This window comes from Odocoileus virginianus, chromosome 31, assembly GCF_023699985.2.
Source record: "Odocoileus virginianus isolate 20LAN1187 ecotype Illinois chromosome 31, Ovbor_1.2, whole genome shotgun sequence".
Taxonomy (NCBI): Eukaryota; Metazoa; Chordata; class Mammalia; order Artiodactyla; family Cervidae; genus Odocoileus; species Odocoileus virginianus.
The window spans coordinates 33140672-33157731 of NC_069704.1; the positions used below are offsets into that span (position 1 = coordinate 33140672).

The window sequence follows — 17060 nt, forward strand, 5'->3', positions numbered from 1 at the left end:
GCCACTGAGAAGACTCTATTTGCATGATGCATATAAAGTTAGCCGAATCCGTCCTCCCTGCTATTACTGCATCTGTGCCTCCCAACCCTGACTTAGAGAGCTGGGACTTCACTGAGTACATGGCTATATTGACTTGAGCTGCTTTCTAATCAACGAGTGTTTAATACACTCAATGTTGGGCAGAATTTGATCTGAGTCCATAGAATAGTATCCACCTCCACCTACTGTTGCCTACCATAATCTACCAAAAAATAATCTAATCCCCGTGCATGACCACATAAAAGGTCATGTTTTCAACATAAGAAGAAAGATACAGGTGGAGGCTGAGGGGAGGTGGAACATCCCCAAGGAAACCCTGGTGCTCAGACACCTACAGTTCCTGGAGAGAAGTTCTACCTGGCAAGAAGTATCCACTATTTGAAGTTTCCAGGACTCCAGAAAAAATTCACAGAGTTGAGGGGCAGCGAAGATGCTCAAGCACATGGACGAAGGGCAAATCGACGGCCGGCGTATCACGGCCACAGCCGTGCTGGCCCCCCAGCCTCAGCCACCCCCCAGGCGACTGAGCCCTCCCCGGCGAATGCAGCATTCCCCGGTCATGGTGGAAGTGCTCCTAGAGGTATTCTCCTGGGGCAACACAGGTTCTTACCACAGGGCTGGGACATGTCCAGTCTGCATTCATCTCTGAGATCTCTCTCATCTGCCTCAGCTATAGAAAATCTGACTGAAGCAACCCAGTCTGATGGAGAAAACCGAGAAATCCGTTGCTTTGAAGAGGCAAAAGAGAGAAGCCGAACAAATTAATAAACTCTTTATTGGTGTTTTGAACTTTGAAACTGCAGAAGAAAGTCGGAGGAACTGTTACCAGCAGTGGGGAGAACTTACAGACTGTGTGGTCCTGAGGGATCCTTCCAGCCAAAGATCAAGGCAGTGCGGTTTTCTCACCTTTTCATCCATGACCGAGGTGGATGAAATGTCCACTGGATCCCATTCCGTTGACGGCAGAGTGCTTGAACCCAAACATGTGTCCCAAGAGCAGCATCTGGACAGTGGGGTGTCCTTTGGACACTGAAGAAGCTGTTTGTTTGTATTCAACAAGATACTGAGGAACATCATCTTAGAGATTACTTCGAGAAATATGGAAAAATGGTACCATTGAGATCATTACTGATAGGCAGTCTGGCAAGAAAAGAGGCTCTGGATTTGTGACTTTTGATGACCTTGATTCTGTGGACAAGACTGTGTTGCCGAAAAACCATGCCATCAGTGGTCATCATGTAGAAGTCGCAAAGGCTTTGTTAACATGGGAACTGCAGCAAGTTTAAGGTTCTAGAAGTGGAGGAGAAGGTCCCTTTGGTTTGGGGGTTTATCCTGGTGGTGGTAGCGATTTGGGACTAGCATCAGGATGAGAAAGTAACTTCTGGGGAGGACCTGATGCATATGGAAATGGTCCTAGATTTAGGGGTGCTTATCACGGGGCTGGAGAAGGGAGAGACAGAGGGTCTGTCTGGCAGATGTGCTGAAAGCCCCACATCTGGCAACCATGATTGGGGCTGCAGAGGTGGTCATGGCAACTATGGAGGAGGAAATTGTAGAAGTGGAATTAACAATGACTTTGGAAATTATCAGCAGCAATCTAATTACAGTCGATGAGGAATGGAAACTTTGGTAGCAGGAACTTGAGGGCTCAATATGGTGAAGGAAATTCTGCTCCAGGAGGCAGTGGGGGATGTGGGGGTTGGGAGGGTGAAGCCAAAACTGAGCTTCTTCCTCTTTGCCCTGGGCTTCGCTGTCTAAATAGCAGAGGATGAGAGCCCAGAGGTAACTGGGCAGCTTCAGGTTATGAGTAAACATGCAGGGATGTGGCAGAAAACAGAGAGCAGGTGCAGAGAGCCATTTGTGAATGAATTGAATTATTTAAGAACATTGCCTTCCTGCAGAGGAAAAACTATGGAAAATGCCTTTGAGGCAGTTTCTTAGCTTAATTGTTTTTTTCTAGTGATCTTTGTCAGAGTGTAGAAGCATCACATCTTTGATAATGTTAAATTTTGTTTAACATTAAACATTTTGTTAAATGTTTGTAAATTGTTAATGTTTCTTTGTAAAATGTTACATTTTAAAAAGTCTTTTGCAAGATTTTTCTGTTTTTGAAAAGCTTTTAGAAGTATGCTGTAATGAAACATATTAATAACATTATTCCTTAAATTTTAGCATGTAGAATTATCATATGAAGCAGTTGTACATTTATGATTTAATAAAATAATTCTAAAGGAAAAAAAATCCACAGTTTTACCCATGCTTTTTGAACTCTTAAAAACTCTCCTGGATGTGTTTCATGTGAAAATGATGCTGTCTCCCTATGTCTCTAGTTCATTCATCCAACATACACATATGGAGTCCCTACAATGTGCCAGGCACATGTCTAAGACCTGAGGATTCAAAAAAGCAGACCAACTTCTGCCCTCAAGAAGCTTATAATCTGAAGAATTCTGCAGGTTTGGTCCCAGTTATAGTCTCCTAATTGCACTGCTGGACAATTCTGATTAAAGCACAGGGTGGTCAGATGAATGATGGACAATATTGGTGCCCCTCCCAGACCCCTTAGGGCCCTCTGTTAATAAATCCGACACAATGACATGATGCAGAACCTTCCCTCCCCCAGTCCTCAACTCTTTATGCCTTCTACTCTCTCCCAATGAAATGTTTTAACCTGCTTATCTGTGTCCCTTCCAGCCCATCCATCCTCCTTGGCCCTTCTTCCTCTGTCATCCAGGAGAACTAAATCCCTGCTTCTAAAGTACACCCAGCATCCTGATCCATTCCCAGGAAGGATGTATTAATATTTCTCCCAAAGTGGAGAAAGCAAGAAGCCTTCATGTAGGAAGACACATCCAGCATAGATTTCTATATAGACTCACAGGGAAAAGGCCGTCCCGGTGAGGAGAAGCCAGAAGCAGGAAAGGAAAGGGGAGCAGAGGCAGGGATTTCATCTCAGAGGACACAGGGGGTGAGGGGAGGAGGAATGGGGAGGACTGAGAGCAGGAGTGGGGCCACAGTGTGTCAGACCTGGAGTGCCAGGATCAGAAAGATGACTCCGTCAGGGGTGATGAGGGGTGGGCAGTCTGCTTTACACTTCCTATTAAGATATTAATCTCAATTTGAATTGAGTGAGGCCATCTGAATTTGTACTCCAGGCCTATCATTTATAAGGCTTGGCCTTTGGCAACCCAACCTCACTAAGCCTTCATTTCCTTATCTTTAAAGTGGGGATGATAACAGTAGTTATTACTCATTGGGCAACTACCCAATTAAGTAACAGTTAAATGGTACACTAAGGTTAAAGCCCTTAGTTCCGTGTTGGTGTGTTCGACAGTCCTCAGTGATCAGCGAATATTATACTGAGTTTCCCATCATAGTCACACAGAAAGCCATGCATGAAACAGGACTCTCTACATTTTTCAGAGCTGTAAGTTTCATTGCCGACACCATGAAAGAGAAAACAGTGTCTTTAAATAAAGGATTTCCTCTTTAATTCTTCAAGTGGATTTCATTTTGGATAAGGGGAAAAAAAAAATGCTCCGTGGGAGTTCTCCAGTGTTTTCCACATCACAAGCTCTGCTTAGACAAATGATAAACCTCCCTGTAAGATGAAGTTTCCTCATCTGTAAAGCAGAGGTTTAACCAATGCTTTCCAAGGACCACGTCAGAATACTAATGCTGCAGTCCAGCCTGGCTTAGGATGACTTTTTTCCTCCTCTTACCCCAGTCTCCCTGAGATGCTCCAGCTAAAACAGTCTTCCCAATAACAAAATTAAAAACAAAATTTCATAAGATGATATTCTATCTTGAGTCTTACTGCAGTGATTCTCAGCCAAGGGATTTTGCCTCTAAGGAGACATTTGGCAATGTCTGGCAACATTTCTGGTTGTCTCAAGGTGGGGCAGCGGAGGTGCCACTGCCATCCAGAGGAGAGAGGCCAGGGATGCTGCCAGCGTTCTCCAAGGCACAGGATGGACCCCACACCGCAGAATTATCCAGCCCGAGAGTCACTAGTGCTGGGGTTGAGAAAGTCTGGTTTCTCTTAAAGCACAGTTCCTGTGGCTGACTGAATTGCCTTGGTGTTGAGACCCAGGGATGTGGGCATAAAGGGACTACCTGCTTTGCGTCGTGTCCTGCTCTCGATCTGGGATTTCCTGCCAACTCTGAGAGCCCTGTGATCCGTGACATTATTGGCTACTTGAAACCCTCACAAAGCTTAACCTATGCTCCAGCTGCGTAAATTTTTTCTTATGTAAGATCTGATTAAGCTATTTCTAAAACCTAAAACCAGAAACACTTTGTGGATTTGGTTAAGTCATACCAAATCCACAGACCTTCAACCTCAGTGGAACTTTTTACGTGGGACAACTTTATCTGATAAATAATTAGCAGCTGCTGGGGGTTGGCAGCTGGAACAACTTTAAACTGTGATTAACAGATTCTCACTCCATCACACTTACACTTTCTGACTTTGGAGAAAGCATAACAAACACACCTAATGAGGCTTTTAAAGTCCAGAGTTCTTTTCGGCTGACTGCCTCTTTTCTGCTCCCTAATCCCGCTGTTCTCAGGACCTTACCAGAATCACAAGTGCTCTAAAACTCTTTCCTGAACTGTTTTTTTAACCAGCTTCCAAGCAACACTGTCCCTTTCGCCCCACACTGAGCAACAACAAAGGACAGAGTTTATTCTCTCGGACATTATTCTGTCCGACATTTATTCTCTCGGACATTACTCGCTTCTTCAGCGACGCACTTAAACCCATCAGGGAATCCTTCATGAAGAAGACATCTGACACCCAGGGTGTGTGAAATAATCTCGCCCTCATATGAGCTCTTCCAGTCCAGGCAGAGAGAACAGAGAGAATCTTGTGTATTTAGAAGGAGGAAGAGATTCCTGTGTCCCTCCACATGGTACAACACTGTCAATTCCCTGGGAAGATGTGATAACAGAGTGCCCACTAGAGGATGCCAGAAGGATTCTCTAATTCCCCTCCTCTGACCGACCTCTGGAGAAGGAAATGGCAACCAAAAACAAATCACAATTTTGAATCATGCTTTCCACTTTTTATTTGTACTGATCATCTCATCAATCGCAGCTGCATAGAGCACTGCCCTTGCCTTACAGAAAAGGGAAGTTTCAGGGCCTTGCCCCGAGGTCACGTGGCCGTGTGGCAGGAGAGCGGGGGCCCTCTTCTCCTGGCTGGCTGGGACGGACAGAATTCCAGGAATGTAAACTAAGAGAATCTCAGACATGCCAGAAAGAATTGTACCACCTTTTCACCAACAAAAACATTTTTTCTGGTATCTAACAAGCCGGTAAACATTTTTGCTGGTATCTAACATTTTTGCTTGCAATCTGATAAGCTGGTATCTAACATTTTTGCTTGGTATCTAATAAGCTGGTACCTAACAAGCACAAGGGGATGATAGAGGATGAGGTAGTTGGATGGTGTCACTGACTCAGTGGACGTGAGTTTGGGCACCTCCGGGAGTTGGTGATGGACAGGGAAGCCTGTCATGCTGCAGTTCATGGGGTCGCAAAGAGCCGGACATGACTGAGCAACTGAACTGAACTAAACCGCACAAGTGTTCCTGATAAAATGTATTCTTGTCTTGTCTTCAGTGATAATATAGGCAAAGAATTAGTTCTTTTACAAGTTATTAAATTCTTAAATTTAAGATTTGCTAAGCCGTATACTCTTGCCTGGAAAATCCCATGGACGGAGGAGCCTGGTGGGCTGCAGTCCATGGGGTCGCTAAGAGTCGGACACGACTGAGCGACTTCACTTTCACTTTTCACTTTCAAGCATTGGAGAAGGAAATGGAAACCCACTCCAGTGTTCTCGCCTGGAGAATCCCAGGGACGGGGGAGCCTGGCGGGCTGCCGTCTATGGGGTCGCAGAGTCGGACACGACTGAAGCAACTTAGCAGCAGCAGCAGCAAGCCTTATACATATGACCAAGGGCTTCCCAGGTGGTGCTAGTGGTAAAGAAAGTCACTCAGTAGTGTCAGACTCTTTGTGACCCCATGAACTGTAGCTTGCCAGGCTCCTTTGTCCATGGAATTCTCCAGGTCAGAATACCGGAATGGGTAGCTTTTCCCTTCTCCAGGGGATGTTCCCAACCCAATAATCGAACCCAGGTGTCCCACGTTGCAGGCAGATTATTTACCGTCTGAGCCCAGTGGTAAAGAACCTGCCTGTTAATAAAGGAGACTTAAGAGATGAAGGTTCGATCCTTGGGTGGGGAAGATCCCCTGGAGAAGGGCATGGCAATCCACTCCAGTATTCTTGCCTGCGGAGTCCCATGGACAGAGGGGCCTGGCGGGCTACAGTCCATGTGGTTGCAAAGAATCGTACGTGCTTGAAGCGACTTAACACACACACGCATTTAACCATGAAGGTAGAAGGTATAATACCCCTTTTACAAGTAAGGAAACTAAGGTCTAGAGACAGTGACCTGTCTAAGTCAAGAGCTAAGGATTCAGACCCAGATTTACCTGAGCCCAGAGCCCGGTCTCTTAACCTGTACACTGTACTGCCCTTTATTAATTTTATAATTGCAACATAACATCCATACAGCACACACATTTTTACACGTCACCACCACCCGGATGAAGAAACAGAACATTTCCATGATTCCAAAGCCCCTTAAGCTTCCTCCCTGGGCAGGCACTCTCCCGACTCTCTGCTGTATTATCTCTTCAGGAGAGCTGGAAGTGCGTGAGCGGACACACAGTCTGCATTAAGACCACACACTCCTTCAAGAAACCACTACAAAGACGGAAGCCGTGACTGATCTTTTTGCCACAGTTATAGCTGTGCCCAAGTGCGGTCAAAGCCATGAACAACATACCCAGCATATCATACTTGAGCAACTGGACATCCACCCACTAAAAAAGGAATCTAGACATAAAGGTTCACCAAAATTAATTCAAAGCAGATCCCAGACCTAAATGTAAAACACAACACTACAAAACTCCTGCAAGATGACCTTGGGTTTGGCAATGACTTTTTAGGTATGACACCAAAGGTATGATCCATGAAAGAAAGAATTGATAAGCTGGACTTCATTAAAATTAAATTTTCCTGCACTATGGCAGACTCTGTAAAAAAAAAAATGAAAAGATAAGCCACAGACTGGGAGGTAATATTTTCAAAAGACATATCTGATAAAGGAATATTATCTAAAATATTCAAAGAACTCTTGAAACTCAAAAATAAGAAGACAAATAACTGGTTTAAAAAAACCGACCAAAGACCTTAGCAGACACCTCACCTAAAAGGATCTATAGATGGCAAATAAGCACATGAAATGATGCTCTATATCACAGGTCATAGAGAAATGCATATGAAAATAATGAGATACCTCTAGACAACTATTAAATGGTAAAATTTCAGAACACTGAAAGCATCAAATATTGGTCAGATGTAGAGCAAGAGGAAATGCAAAATGATACAGCCACTTTGGCAATTTCTTACAAAACTGAACGTATTCATACCAAATGATCAAGTAATCACATTCCTTGGTATTGACTCAAAGGGGTTTAAAAACACGTCGACATAAAAACCTGCACAGGGATGTTTACTGCAGCTTTATTCTTAATTGCCAAAACGTGGATGTGGCCAAGATGCACTTTACTCAGTGAATGAATAAATAAATTTTAGTCCATTCAGAAAATGGAATATTATTCAGCATTTTAAAAAATTGAGATATCAAGCCACGAAAAGACTTTAAATGCACAGTAAAAGCCATGAAAGAACCTTAAATGCATATTACTAAGTGAAAGAGAGCTCCCCAGGTGGTTCAGTGGGTAAAGAATCTGCCTGCAATGCAGGAGACACAAGTTCGATCCCTGGGTCGGGAAGATCCCCTGGAGGAGGGCTTGGCAACTCCCTCCAGTATTCTTGCCTGGAGAATTTGATGGTCAGAGGCGCCTAGTGGGCTACAGTCCACTGGGTCTCAAAGAGTCCAACATGACTAAAGCGACTGAGCAAGTGAAAGAAGCCAATCTGAAAAGATTACATACTGCATGAATACAATTATATGAATTCTAGAAAAGGCAAAACTATGGAGACAGAAAAGATCAGTGGTTGCCAGGGGTGGGCAGGGAGGAAGGAATGAACAGACAGAGCACAGAGGAATTTTAGGGCCATGAAACTGCTCTGTACGATACTATAATGGTGGATACATGTTAATATACATCTGTCCAAGCTCATAGAATGTGAGTAGTTTACACTACTGTAATTTACACTACTGTAAACTGTGGACTCTTGGTGATAATGATGTGCCAATGTAGGTTCATCCGTTGTAACAGATGCACCACTCTGTCGGGAAAGGTTGATAATGGGGAAGGCTGTGCATATGTTGGGACACAAAGGAATGTATGGGAAATCTCCGTACTTCCACTCAGTTTTGATATGAATGTAATACTGTTCTAAAAATTAAAATCTGTTTTTTTAAAAAGCCACCTCCTCCCCCAGAAACTGTTGCCCTGGGGGTTCCCTCATCCCTCAACAATTACTCCTCTGAAAACCTTATTTGAAAACCACTGGCTTCTTGTGAACAAGCATTTGCCATTTAATGGCTCTGTGACCCTGTAATCTTGGGCAAATTATTTCACCTCTGGTTTCAGTGTATTACCCATAAAATGGGGATAATCACTTCCTTATGGAATTCTGGGAGGGATTAAATGAGGAATCAATGTAGAAAACCTGTACTTGCAATTCCTTTCCGGTTCCCTAAGGAGTTTGGGCTTTGATCTGAAGACAATTAGGGTCTCACCTAAGAATTTTAAGGAGGGGAGTGATGTGATTAGCTTTGTTTAGAAGTATCACTGATCTAAAATATCATTTAGTCAGCAATGTGATTAGGGATGGAGGAGGAAGAGGGCAGGCTTGAGGCCCCAGGGAAGTGATCAGACTGTGTCCGGTAGCCGCTCAAGGTGAGAGATAGGAGCAGAGACAGTGGAGGAGGGCCCTAGCCTGGATTCTTACCTTCCCTTCACTGTCCACGTCTGCTCCAATAGCGGGTCCTACCTTCTCCACCAGGGTAACCAGACCCTTCGCCTCTCTCACCTCTGCGGTTCCTACTGCCATCTTGGCTTCTTGGTCCCTAGTCCTGGACTCCTTACGATGGGCTCCCAGCATATTTCCTGCCTGCAACCCCAATTCATTCTCTGATTTAAATCAAATCTTATCCACTCCCCACCTTAAAATCCTCTAGTAGTTTCTCTGTCACATTGAATAAGATAAAATTCCTTAGGCCAGCATTAGGATCTGGCTGATTTCCTTTCCCACTTCACTGCCAATCTCCCCTCCCCCTCTAAAGCATCACTGACTCAATGGATATGAACTTGGGCAAACTCCAGGAGATAGTGAGGGACAGGGAGGCCTGGCCTGCTGCAGGCCATGGGGTCGCAAAGAGTACAACATTACTTAGCAACTAAACAGCAGCTATAGTTGATTTACGTTATGTTAGTTTCAACAAAGTTATTTGGCTATACATGTATGTATATCTATTCATCTTCAGATTCTTTTCCCATATAAATTATTACAGAATATTGCATAGCATTCCCTGTGCCACCATAGTACTTTTAACTGCTGTTATAGCATATGGTAAACCTTATTGGGTTACCTCTTTGTGAATCAGCCTTTCCCATTCTTTTTTGGCATAGGAATAATTTTTATTTTCTTTGCATGCCCAACATCTTGTTCAGTACCTAAACCAGTATGTGTTCAACACATATTTGTACAATGAATGAATATAATGCTTCTCAGTTAAGGTTCTTATTGAGCCAACTTTTATTTCTCACATAATCACTTCCTGAATAATCCTTTCTGGCATTGATTTACAACCTTTCCCTTCTCATACTTGTAATCAAGACTTGCTCACGTTCAACATTCAATTGTCCTCTTATTAGACTGGAAAGGAGATGCTCTCTAACCATAGCTCCCCAAACTTCTCTTTTTCACTGCATAATTTCTCTGAATTAGCTCATCTCCTCCTCTTCCACTCTTGCACAGTGAAAAACTCCCCAGGTGTCCCCTACCCCCTATACCCCTCTGAGACAACACCTCTCCAGGGATAACCAATCTTAAGTTGATCAATTGTTCGAAATACACATTGCTGTGTCCCACCTCAACCTGATAGACTCTCCAGAGTTGAGGCCTGGGAATATGCATTTTTAACCTTCCAGATGGGACTGAAGAAATCAGAATATGTCACCCTAAATATGTCACCCTCTTTAAAAAAAATTATTTTGAACTGATAGCAATTAAGCATCAGTAAATTCAGAAAGGCATGCCCTTTCCTGCCTAAAGGCAAGAAATAAATTCTCCTTTGACTAGAGACAAACACTTATCAGCCCAGACAGCAACCAGAAGGATCTGCAACAATCCTTGCTAACTTTTATCTTCCTAGTTAAGGAAGAGAAGGACTAACTAGCACTAGCTGGATTAGTCCCTAGCCCAAACCCATTTGCTTGTCAATTCTTCACAGATTTATTGTTCCCTTGTCTAAAAGACATAAAACTTTCCTGCTCTGGTCATTTCTTCACATCTTCATTCTTTAATGAACTTATAAAAATCCAATAAAATGTGTTTTCTCCTGTTAATCTGTCTTTGTCAGTTTAATTTTCAGACCCAGCAAGGAACCCTAAGAAGGCTGAGGAAAACTTTTTCCTCCCTCATAATTCTCAAGCACATCAATGTTTAAAACTGCTAGTAAGCTATTTTTGGTTATTTTAATAGTTAATATTCTTACAATGCAAAAAGTTCAAAAAGTGCAATAAGATTTTGGCAGCTGGCTACACCTAATATAGAATTCCTACTATTAATAAAATGCTAGCAACCCAACAGAAAAAGGGGTAAGAGTCGTGAACAGACATTTTTCAGAATTGCCAACAAGCATATGAAGTGAAAGTCACCCAGTCGTGTCTGATTCTTTGCAACCCCATGGACTATACAGTCCATGAAATTCTCTAGGCCAGAATACTGAAATAGTCAGCCTTTCCCTTCTCCAGGGGATCTTCCCAACCCAGGGATCAAACCCAAGTCTCCTGCATGGCAGGCGGGTTCTTTACCAGCTGAGATACAAGGGAAGCTAGTAAGCATATAAAAAAGATGCACTATCTTGACAAATTGAGCACACATCAGGCTGTTTCTTAAATACATATACCCTAAGCATTCTTGCACTTGGGCACCAAAACATACTCAAGTTCCCAGACCAGAGATCGAACTTGGGGTCCCTGCATTGGGAGCACTGAATCACCAAGGAAGTCCCAGTAACTGATGATTGTTGAAAAACAAAATTCGACTGAGTAAATTTTAAAGATCTTATTGGCTTTATTCACTGGTTCATGAATCAGCAGCATCTCACCTAGCAAATAGAAAGGAGCTTTGAATAGCTTAGAAAATAAAAGTTTTGTAGGCAGAAGGGGGCAGGACAAGGAAGCTACTAGCAAAGAGGGGATTGTTTCAGGCAAGGTTATGTGTTTATCCAGCACTATGCCCTAAATAAACCAAATTTTCCCCATTGATTGGATGATACGCCATCTTTTTTGTATAATAAATTCCTATTTGTATCCGGCTTTGATGAATCCGTTCTTTCTCATTTGTGGTCAAAGATAACCTGTAGCTTTGGAAGACAAAGCAAAAAATAAAAAAATAAATAATCTGCCCACTTTATTCAACATTAGCTCTTTAATGGCTTTGCTAAGACAACTGGTTTTGACTAGCTAAGACAGCTAGTTAGAAGTGTTTGGAATGTAAATGCAAAATCCACCTAAAGATGGTCAATGAAGATCAGAAAGCCCTTCCCAGTTGCGTTTCAATAATGCCCAGCACAGTGTTGGAGCCCAGGGCAGACCACCCCCAAATATGCCTCATGGCATATTCCTTGTTTTGAAGGAGGAGAAGGGGACAACAGAAGACGAGATGGTTGAATGGCATCATCGACTTGATGGACATGAGTTTCGGCAAGGTACAGGAGTTGGTGATGGACAGGGAAGCCTGGCCTGCTGCAGTCCATAGGGTCACAAAGAATCAGACACGACTAAATGACTGAACTGAACTGAAAGTTACTTAAAAGATGTTATATATATATATATATATATAAAATACTGCTCAATCATAAAAAAAGAATGAAAGTTTGCCATTCACAGCAACATGGATGGACTTGGAGAGTGCTATGCTAAGTGAAGGTCTTCCCTGGTGGGAATCTGCCTGCAGTGCAGGAAATCCGGGTTCTGATCTCTGGGTAGGGAAGATACCTTGAAGAAAGGAATGGCTACCCACTCCAGTATTCTTGCCTGAAGAATCCCATGGACAGGGGTCTGGTGGACTACAGTTCATGGGGTCGCACAGAGTTGGACACAACTGAGTGACTATCACACACGGCGCACACATACACTCTAAGTGAAATAAACCAGACAGAGAAAGACCCATACTATATGATATCACTTATATGTAGAATCAAAAAAACACGACAAACTAGTAAACATAACAAAAAAGCAGACTCACAGATATAGAGAACAAACTAGTGGTAACCAGTGGAGAAGGAGAGAGGGGCAACAAGCGGTGAGCAGAGTGGGGGGTACACAGTATTGAGTATAAGACAGGCTCAAGGACGTACTGTACAACACAGGAAACACAGCCAATGGTTTGTAATAACTGTAAATGGAAAGTAGCCTTTTAAAACTTCATTAAAAAATAGCTACCTAACAAACAGCTGATGCAAGAAAGACACTTTGACCGTCCTCTCTGTTCCCTGAAAGCAGAAAATAAACCTCCATGTGAAAGATGCCCTCCCTACATCTAGAAGTAGAGGACACCCTTATCTTCAGAGATGGGGAATTTGAACTGGGAGGCTTTTTCAAACAAACCTGGCTACATCTTTAATTTACTACCTCAAGCCCAAACTCTGTTTCATTTCTTCACTAAGAACCCAAAGCCAAAATGTCTTGTTCCATCAATTCCTCACAAATGTATTGGTTCTTTGCCTAAAAAGTACAAAAGTTGCCTGCCCTGACCACTTCTTAGGTTCATTTTCCACCAGAACACCACACAAATTAATTAAAATAAGTTTTCCTCCTGTTACTCTGTCTTGTGCCAGTTTTATTAGTTCAGCCACGAGAAGACCAGAAAAAGGTGGAGAGAGATGTTTCCCCCTCCAGGACAACAGCTTGATGCTGAATTAACAAAGCACATCCTCTCTAGGCAGTCAATTTGCTTCAGTTTGCCAGCATGAGCAACAATTTAATCTATAAATGGGGTTTTTGTCTCAACCCCGTGAAAACAGGACTTCATGGAGCAAAGCACTTGGCTTTGAACCCAATGTGAGAGGATGCCTTTTTTAGGCACCTCCACCCACAGGAGCGTTTCCTGCTTCCTTGACCTCAAGAGCTAATCTGAAAAAAAAAAAAAAAACACCTTTTTCAGATTTCCTTGGCAAATTTTGCTTTCAGTTCACTTCTTCCACAAATCTTATTAAAATGCTCTTCTCCTCTATTGAAGGATGTGAAAAACCTTGAGAATTCTAAGTGTGAAGGTTAGGCTTTCTAAGTACTGTTCCATCACCCAGTTAGTGCACCCCTGCTGTGTAAAAGGGGCTGTGCCAGGAATTATAAAGAATATAAAGACAAATGCGATATTATCCCATTCCTGAAGATTACAGCCCACTGGATAAACAAACAGCCACAGTACAAGTCATAACATGATCAGAACCATTCTGCCAAAGGGCAAGGGGCTTGGCTGGAGTGTATTTCTATATCAACTTAAGCATGTAACTCAGTTTTTCTGGGTTTCCCTTTTCTCATCTGGAAAACAGAGGAAAATCCATACCAACCTCATGTAAGTATGAGAGCATTTCTCCTAATGAGGGAAATAAATGAAACATGCACACAGAGAGTATGCTACGGTGCCTGGTAGACAGAGGGTACCAGATACAGGAACCATTCCTATTTCGAAGAGCTCCAGGAGTCTGCTTAATGGGCCATTCTTAATATCTTGGGCCTTTGAGAACAAATAGTTTTCACAAAATTGGACACTTAGAATCCAGATAAAGGCTACAATTTGGGGACCAGACTGAGGCCAGTTAGGGTAATGCCAAGGTACCTGAAGGGTGTGCTCTGTTTTCTGAGGACTGTCTGCAGAGGCAGCAGAGATCAAGAGGAGACCAAGAAGGATGAAATTAGTATTGGGAAAAATAAAAAGTTACCTGCCTTTCCAGTCTTACCTGCCTTTCCAGTCTAAAAGGATCAAGCTGTTAGCTACTGCGGTTGCCCAGAACAGTGTACCCTGAGGGGAACTCAGGATGGGAAGAAAAAAAAAAAAATCAGGAAGCAATCTGTGCTTTAAATATACTGGCCCCTAGATAGTTAAGATGCATACCTAAGGGAAATTTTCAAATGACTCCAATTTCTTGCATCTTCCCATACATAGAAAAGCACAAGAATGATTAACCTGAGATGTCTGGGTTTTGTAATTAGCAGTAATCATTTGATGCTTGACTATATGCTTTTTCTAGCTACTAGCCACCTGTGCTTTATTGACCCTTAAAGTACGGTTAACCTGACCAAGGAAGTGAATTTTTAATTGTATTTCACTTTCATTAACTTTAAATCTAAACAGCCTTTAGGTAACTAAAGTCTACCACATTGGACAGCAAAGCTCCGTAATATTGTCATACCTGCCTTGAGCACACTCTTCATGGAAGATGGTGGTCAGATCATTTCAAAGGAGAGAGCTGGGACTTCATAAAGATGCCAAGACAAGTTGTACAAACTGTATTTATGGCAGCTTGCTAGTGACTGCTCATTTTATAGATTGAGAAGAAGAGAGAAACAAACAAAAACTTCAATCAGATATGTTCAGAGAAGTTTTCTTTAAGAAATGGCCTTACTATTTTTGCACTTGTTCATCCAGTCACTTTCCATCCACACTGTAATCAGAATCCTGCAGGTTGTTTCTTACACATACACATGCACACAAACACATAAATGGGACCCAAAAAAAAGATGAACATGGACTTTTTTGAGATTTGTCAGACCTTTTTCTTAGAAATGAATCTAAACTGTTTTATCTAGTCTTGCAAAAAGTCTGCACTCCAAAACAATGAAACTACGATCTAGTCTTTCACCTTTTATCAAAATAATCTTTCAATAATATATTCAAATAATTATGTCAGACTATCCTAAGTATAAAAACAGCATCTTGGATACAGAGTCTTGAGTCTAACTCCTCCAGAGATAGAAACTGATGAAAGGGTCCATTTCCAGCAGTTGTCCTGGAACCTTGAAACAGCAAATAGTGTCAAGCAGAGTTGGAAGCAGGTCAATAGAACAATGAATCAAGTCTAAACAGGTATTATAACAATCCTCATAATGTGGATGAGACAAAACTGAGATCTAAAAAAGGTTAAATGACATCTCCAGAACAGGAAAATCACATCTGTAAAATGAACTTGGTCTTCTGACTCCAGATCCAGGGTTGCTGCTATTTTTATTTTTAGGCAGAGGATGGAAACAAGGGAATTTATCTTTATGATTGGTTTTTTGGAATGTGTACCCTCTTGCATCCTTGATAACTCAACTGAAACCATAGAAATCTAAAATGGGATTATCATAACATCCAATTATGACACTTATAAATGGGATTATGGTGACATACAACATATAAAAGGAATATTGTATTGATTTTATTATTATACATATTATATAATTAGGCTATGAAAAAGTAATTTTTTAAATCCGGGATGGTGCTAGGTTTCAAATTTTGATCTGTGCCAGGACTTGTGCTGTTTGTTTATTTATTATTTTTGCTCACACCAAGCAGTTTGAGGGATCTTAGTTCCAAACCCTGTGCCCTCAATAGTGAAAGCGTGGGATCCTAACTACTGGACTGCCAGGGAATTCCCACTCGCACCATTTATTTTAAAACACAGTGGGACATGAGTACCCTGACCACCCATTCTGACTCAGAATGTCTGGGGTGAGGCCATTCATCTCTTTTTTTTCATTCTTAACAAAACACTCAGTTCTATATAGCCCCAAACTTGAGGATTATTATATAAGGTATAGGTAACTGAGAAAGAGTAGTAAGGTAGGAGGGAACCCAGGAAAGTGACGAGTCATAGAAGTCAGAAGAAAATCGTTCAAAAAGTAAAATGGAGATTGGGAGATAAAGAAGAGACGCAGAGGACGTAGCCACTGGCAATGTGAAGATAGTGGGCATTTTGACAAGAGCGGCTTTGGATAAGTGAGAACATCAGCATGTGCTTGGCATGCAATGAGAATGAGGGAGGCGGAGGAAGCAAGGTGACAACAAATTTTGGGGAAAAGCTGAGCTGAAAGGGGGCAGAGAAATATGATCCTGCCCAGAAGCGGAGCAGGTTCCAGTAGCTTGCTTGGTTCGATCATCTTCAGCCATCTCCTGTTCACCTTGATGAGGCTGTTACCTCGTGAGCAGTGCACCTGGGCCATGGCAGTCGTCTTGAGTCCGAAGACTCACACGGACTGCAGAGGGCCTTTAGTCTGCATGGCCGTGGGCAGAGACAAGCACTCCAAATCTACAGAGAAGCAGCTGGAAAAGGCTGAATATTTCCTTCATGAACAAAGGGATGTAAGTACAATAATATTGCAGTACCTGTGGCTTTGCCATCAACAGAAACCGCAAACATTTTCATATTACAATTATTCCAGATATCTAAAGATATTGATTCCTTTTCTATTACTTGGAGGTCATAGTTGTTAATTTCTCAGGTCTCAAATGATTAACAGATTTACCAACTAGATCTGTTATTTAATATATTATAATAATGAGAAATGCTGGGCTGGAAGAAGTACAAGCTGGAATCAAGATTGCTGGGAGAAATATCAATAACCTCAGATATACAGATGATACCACCCTTATGGCAGAAAGTGAAAAGGAACAAAAGAGCCTCTTGATGAAAGTGAAAGAGGAGAGTGAAAAAGTTGGCTTAAAGCTCAACATTCAGAAAACTAAGATCATGGCATCTGGTC

The 17060-nt window shown here is 42.2% G+C and overlaps 1 protein-coding gene across 1 annotated transcript in view; it reads left to right on the forward strand.

The window, feature by feature from the left end:
• The first annotated feature begins 469 nt into the window (after positions 1–469).
• SLC28A3 (solute carrier family 28 member 3) overlaps positions 470–17060 on the forward strand; it is a 105983-nt gene continuing 89392 nt past the window's right edge. The window contains exons 1-2 of the mRNA XM_070459133.1: positions 470–619; positions 16507–16659. Of these exons, the coding sequence (XP_070315234.1) occupies positions 470–619; positions 16507–16659 (303 nt within the window). The remainder of the gene's footprint in view (positions 620–16506; positions 16660–17060) is intronic.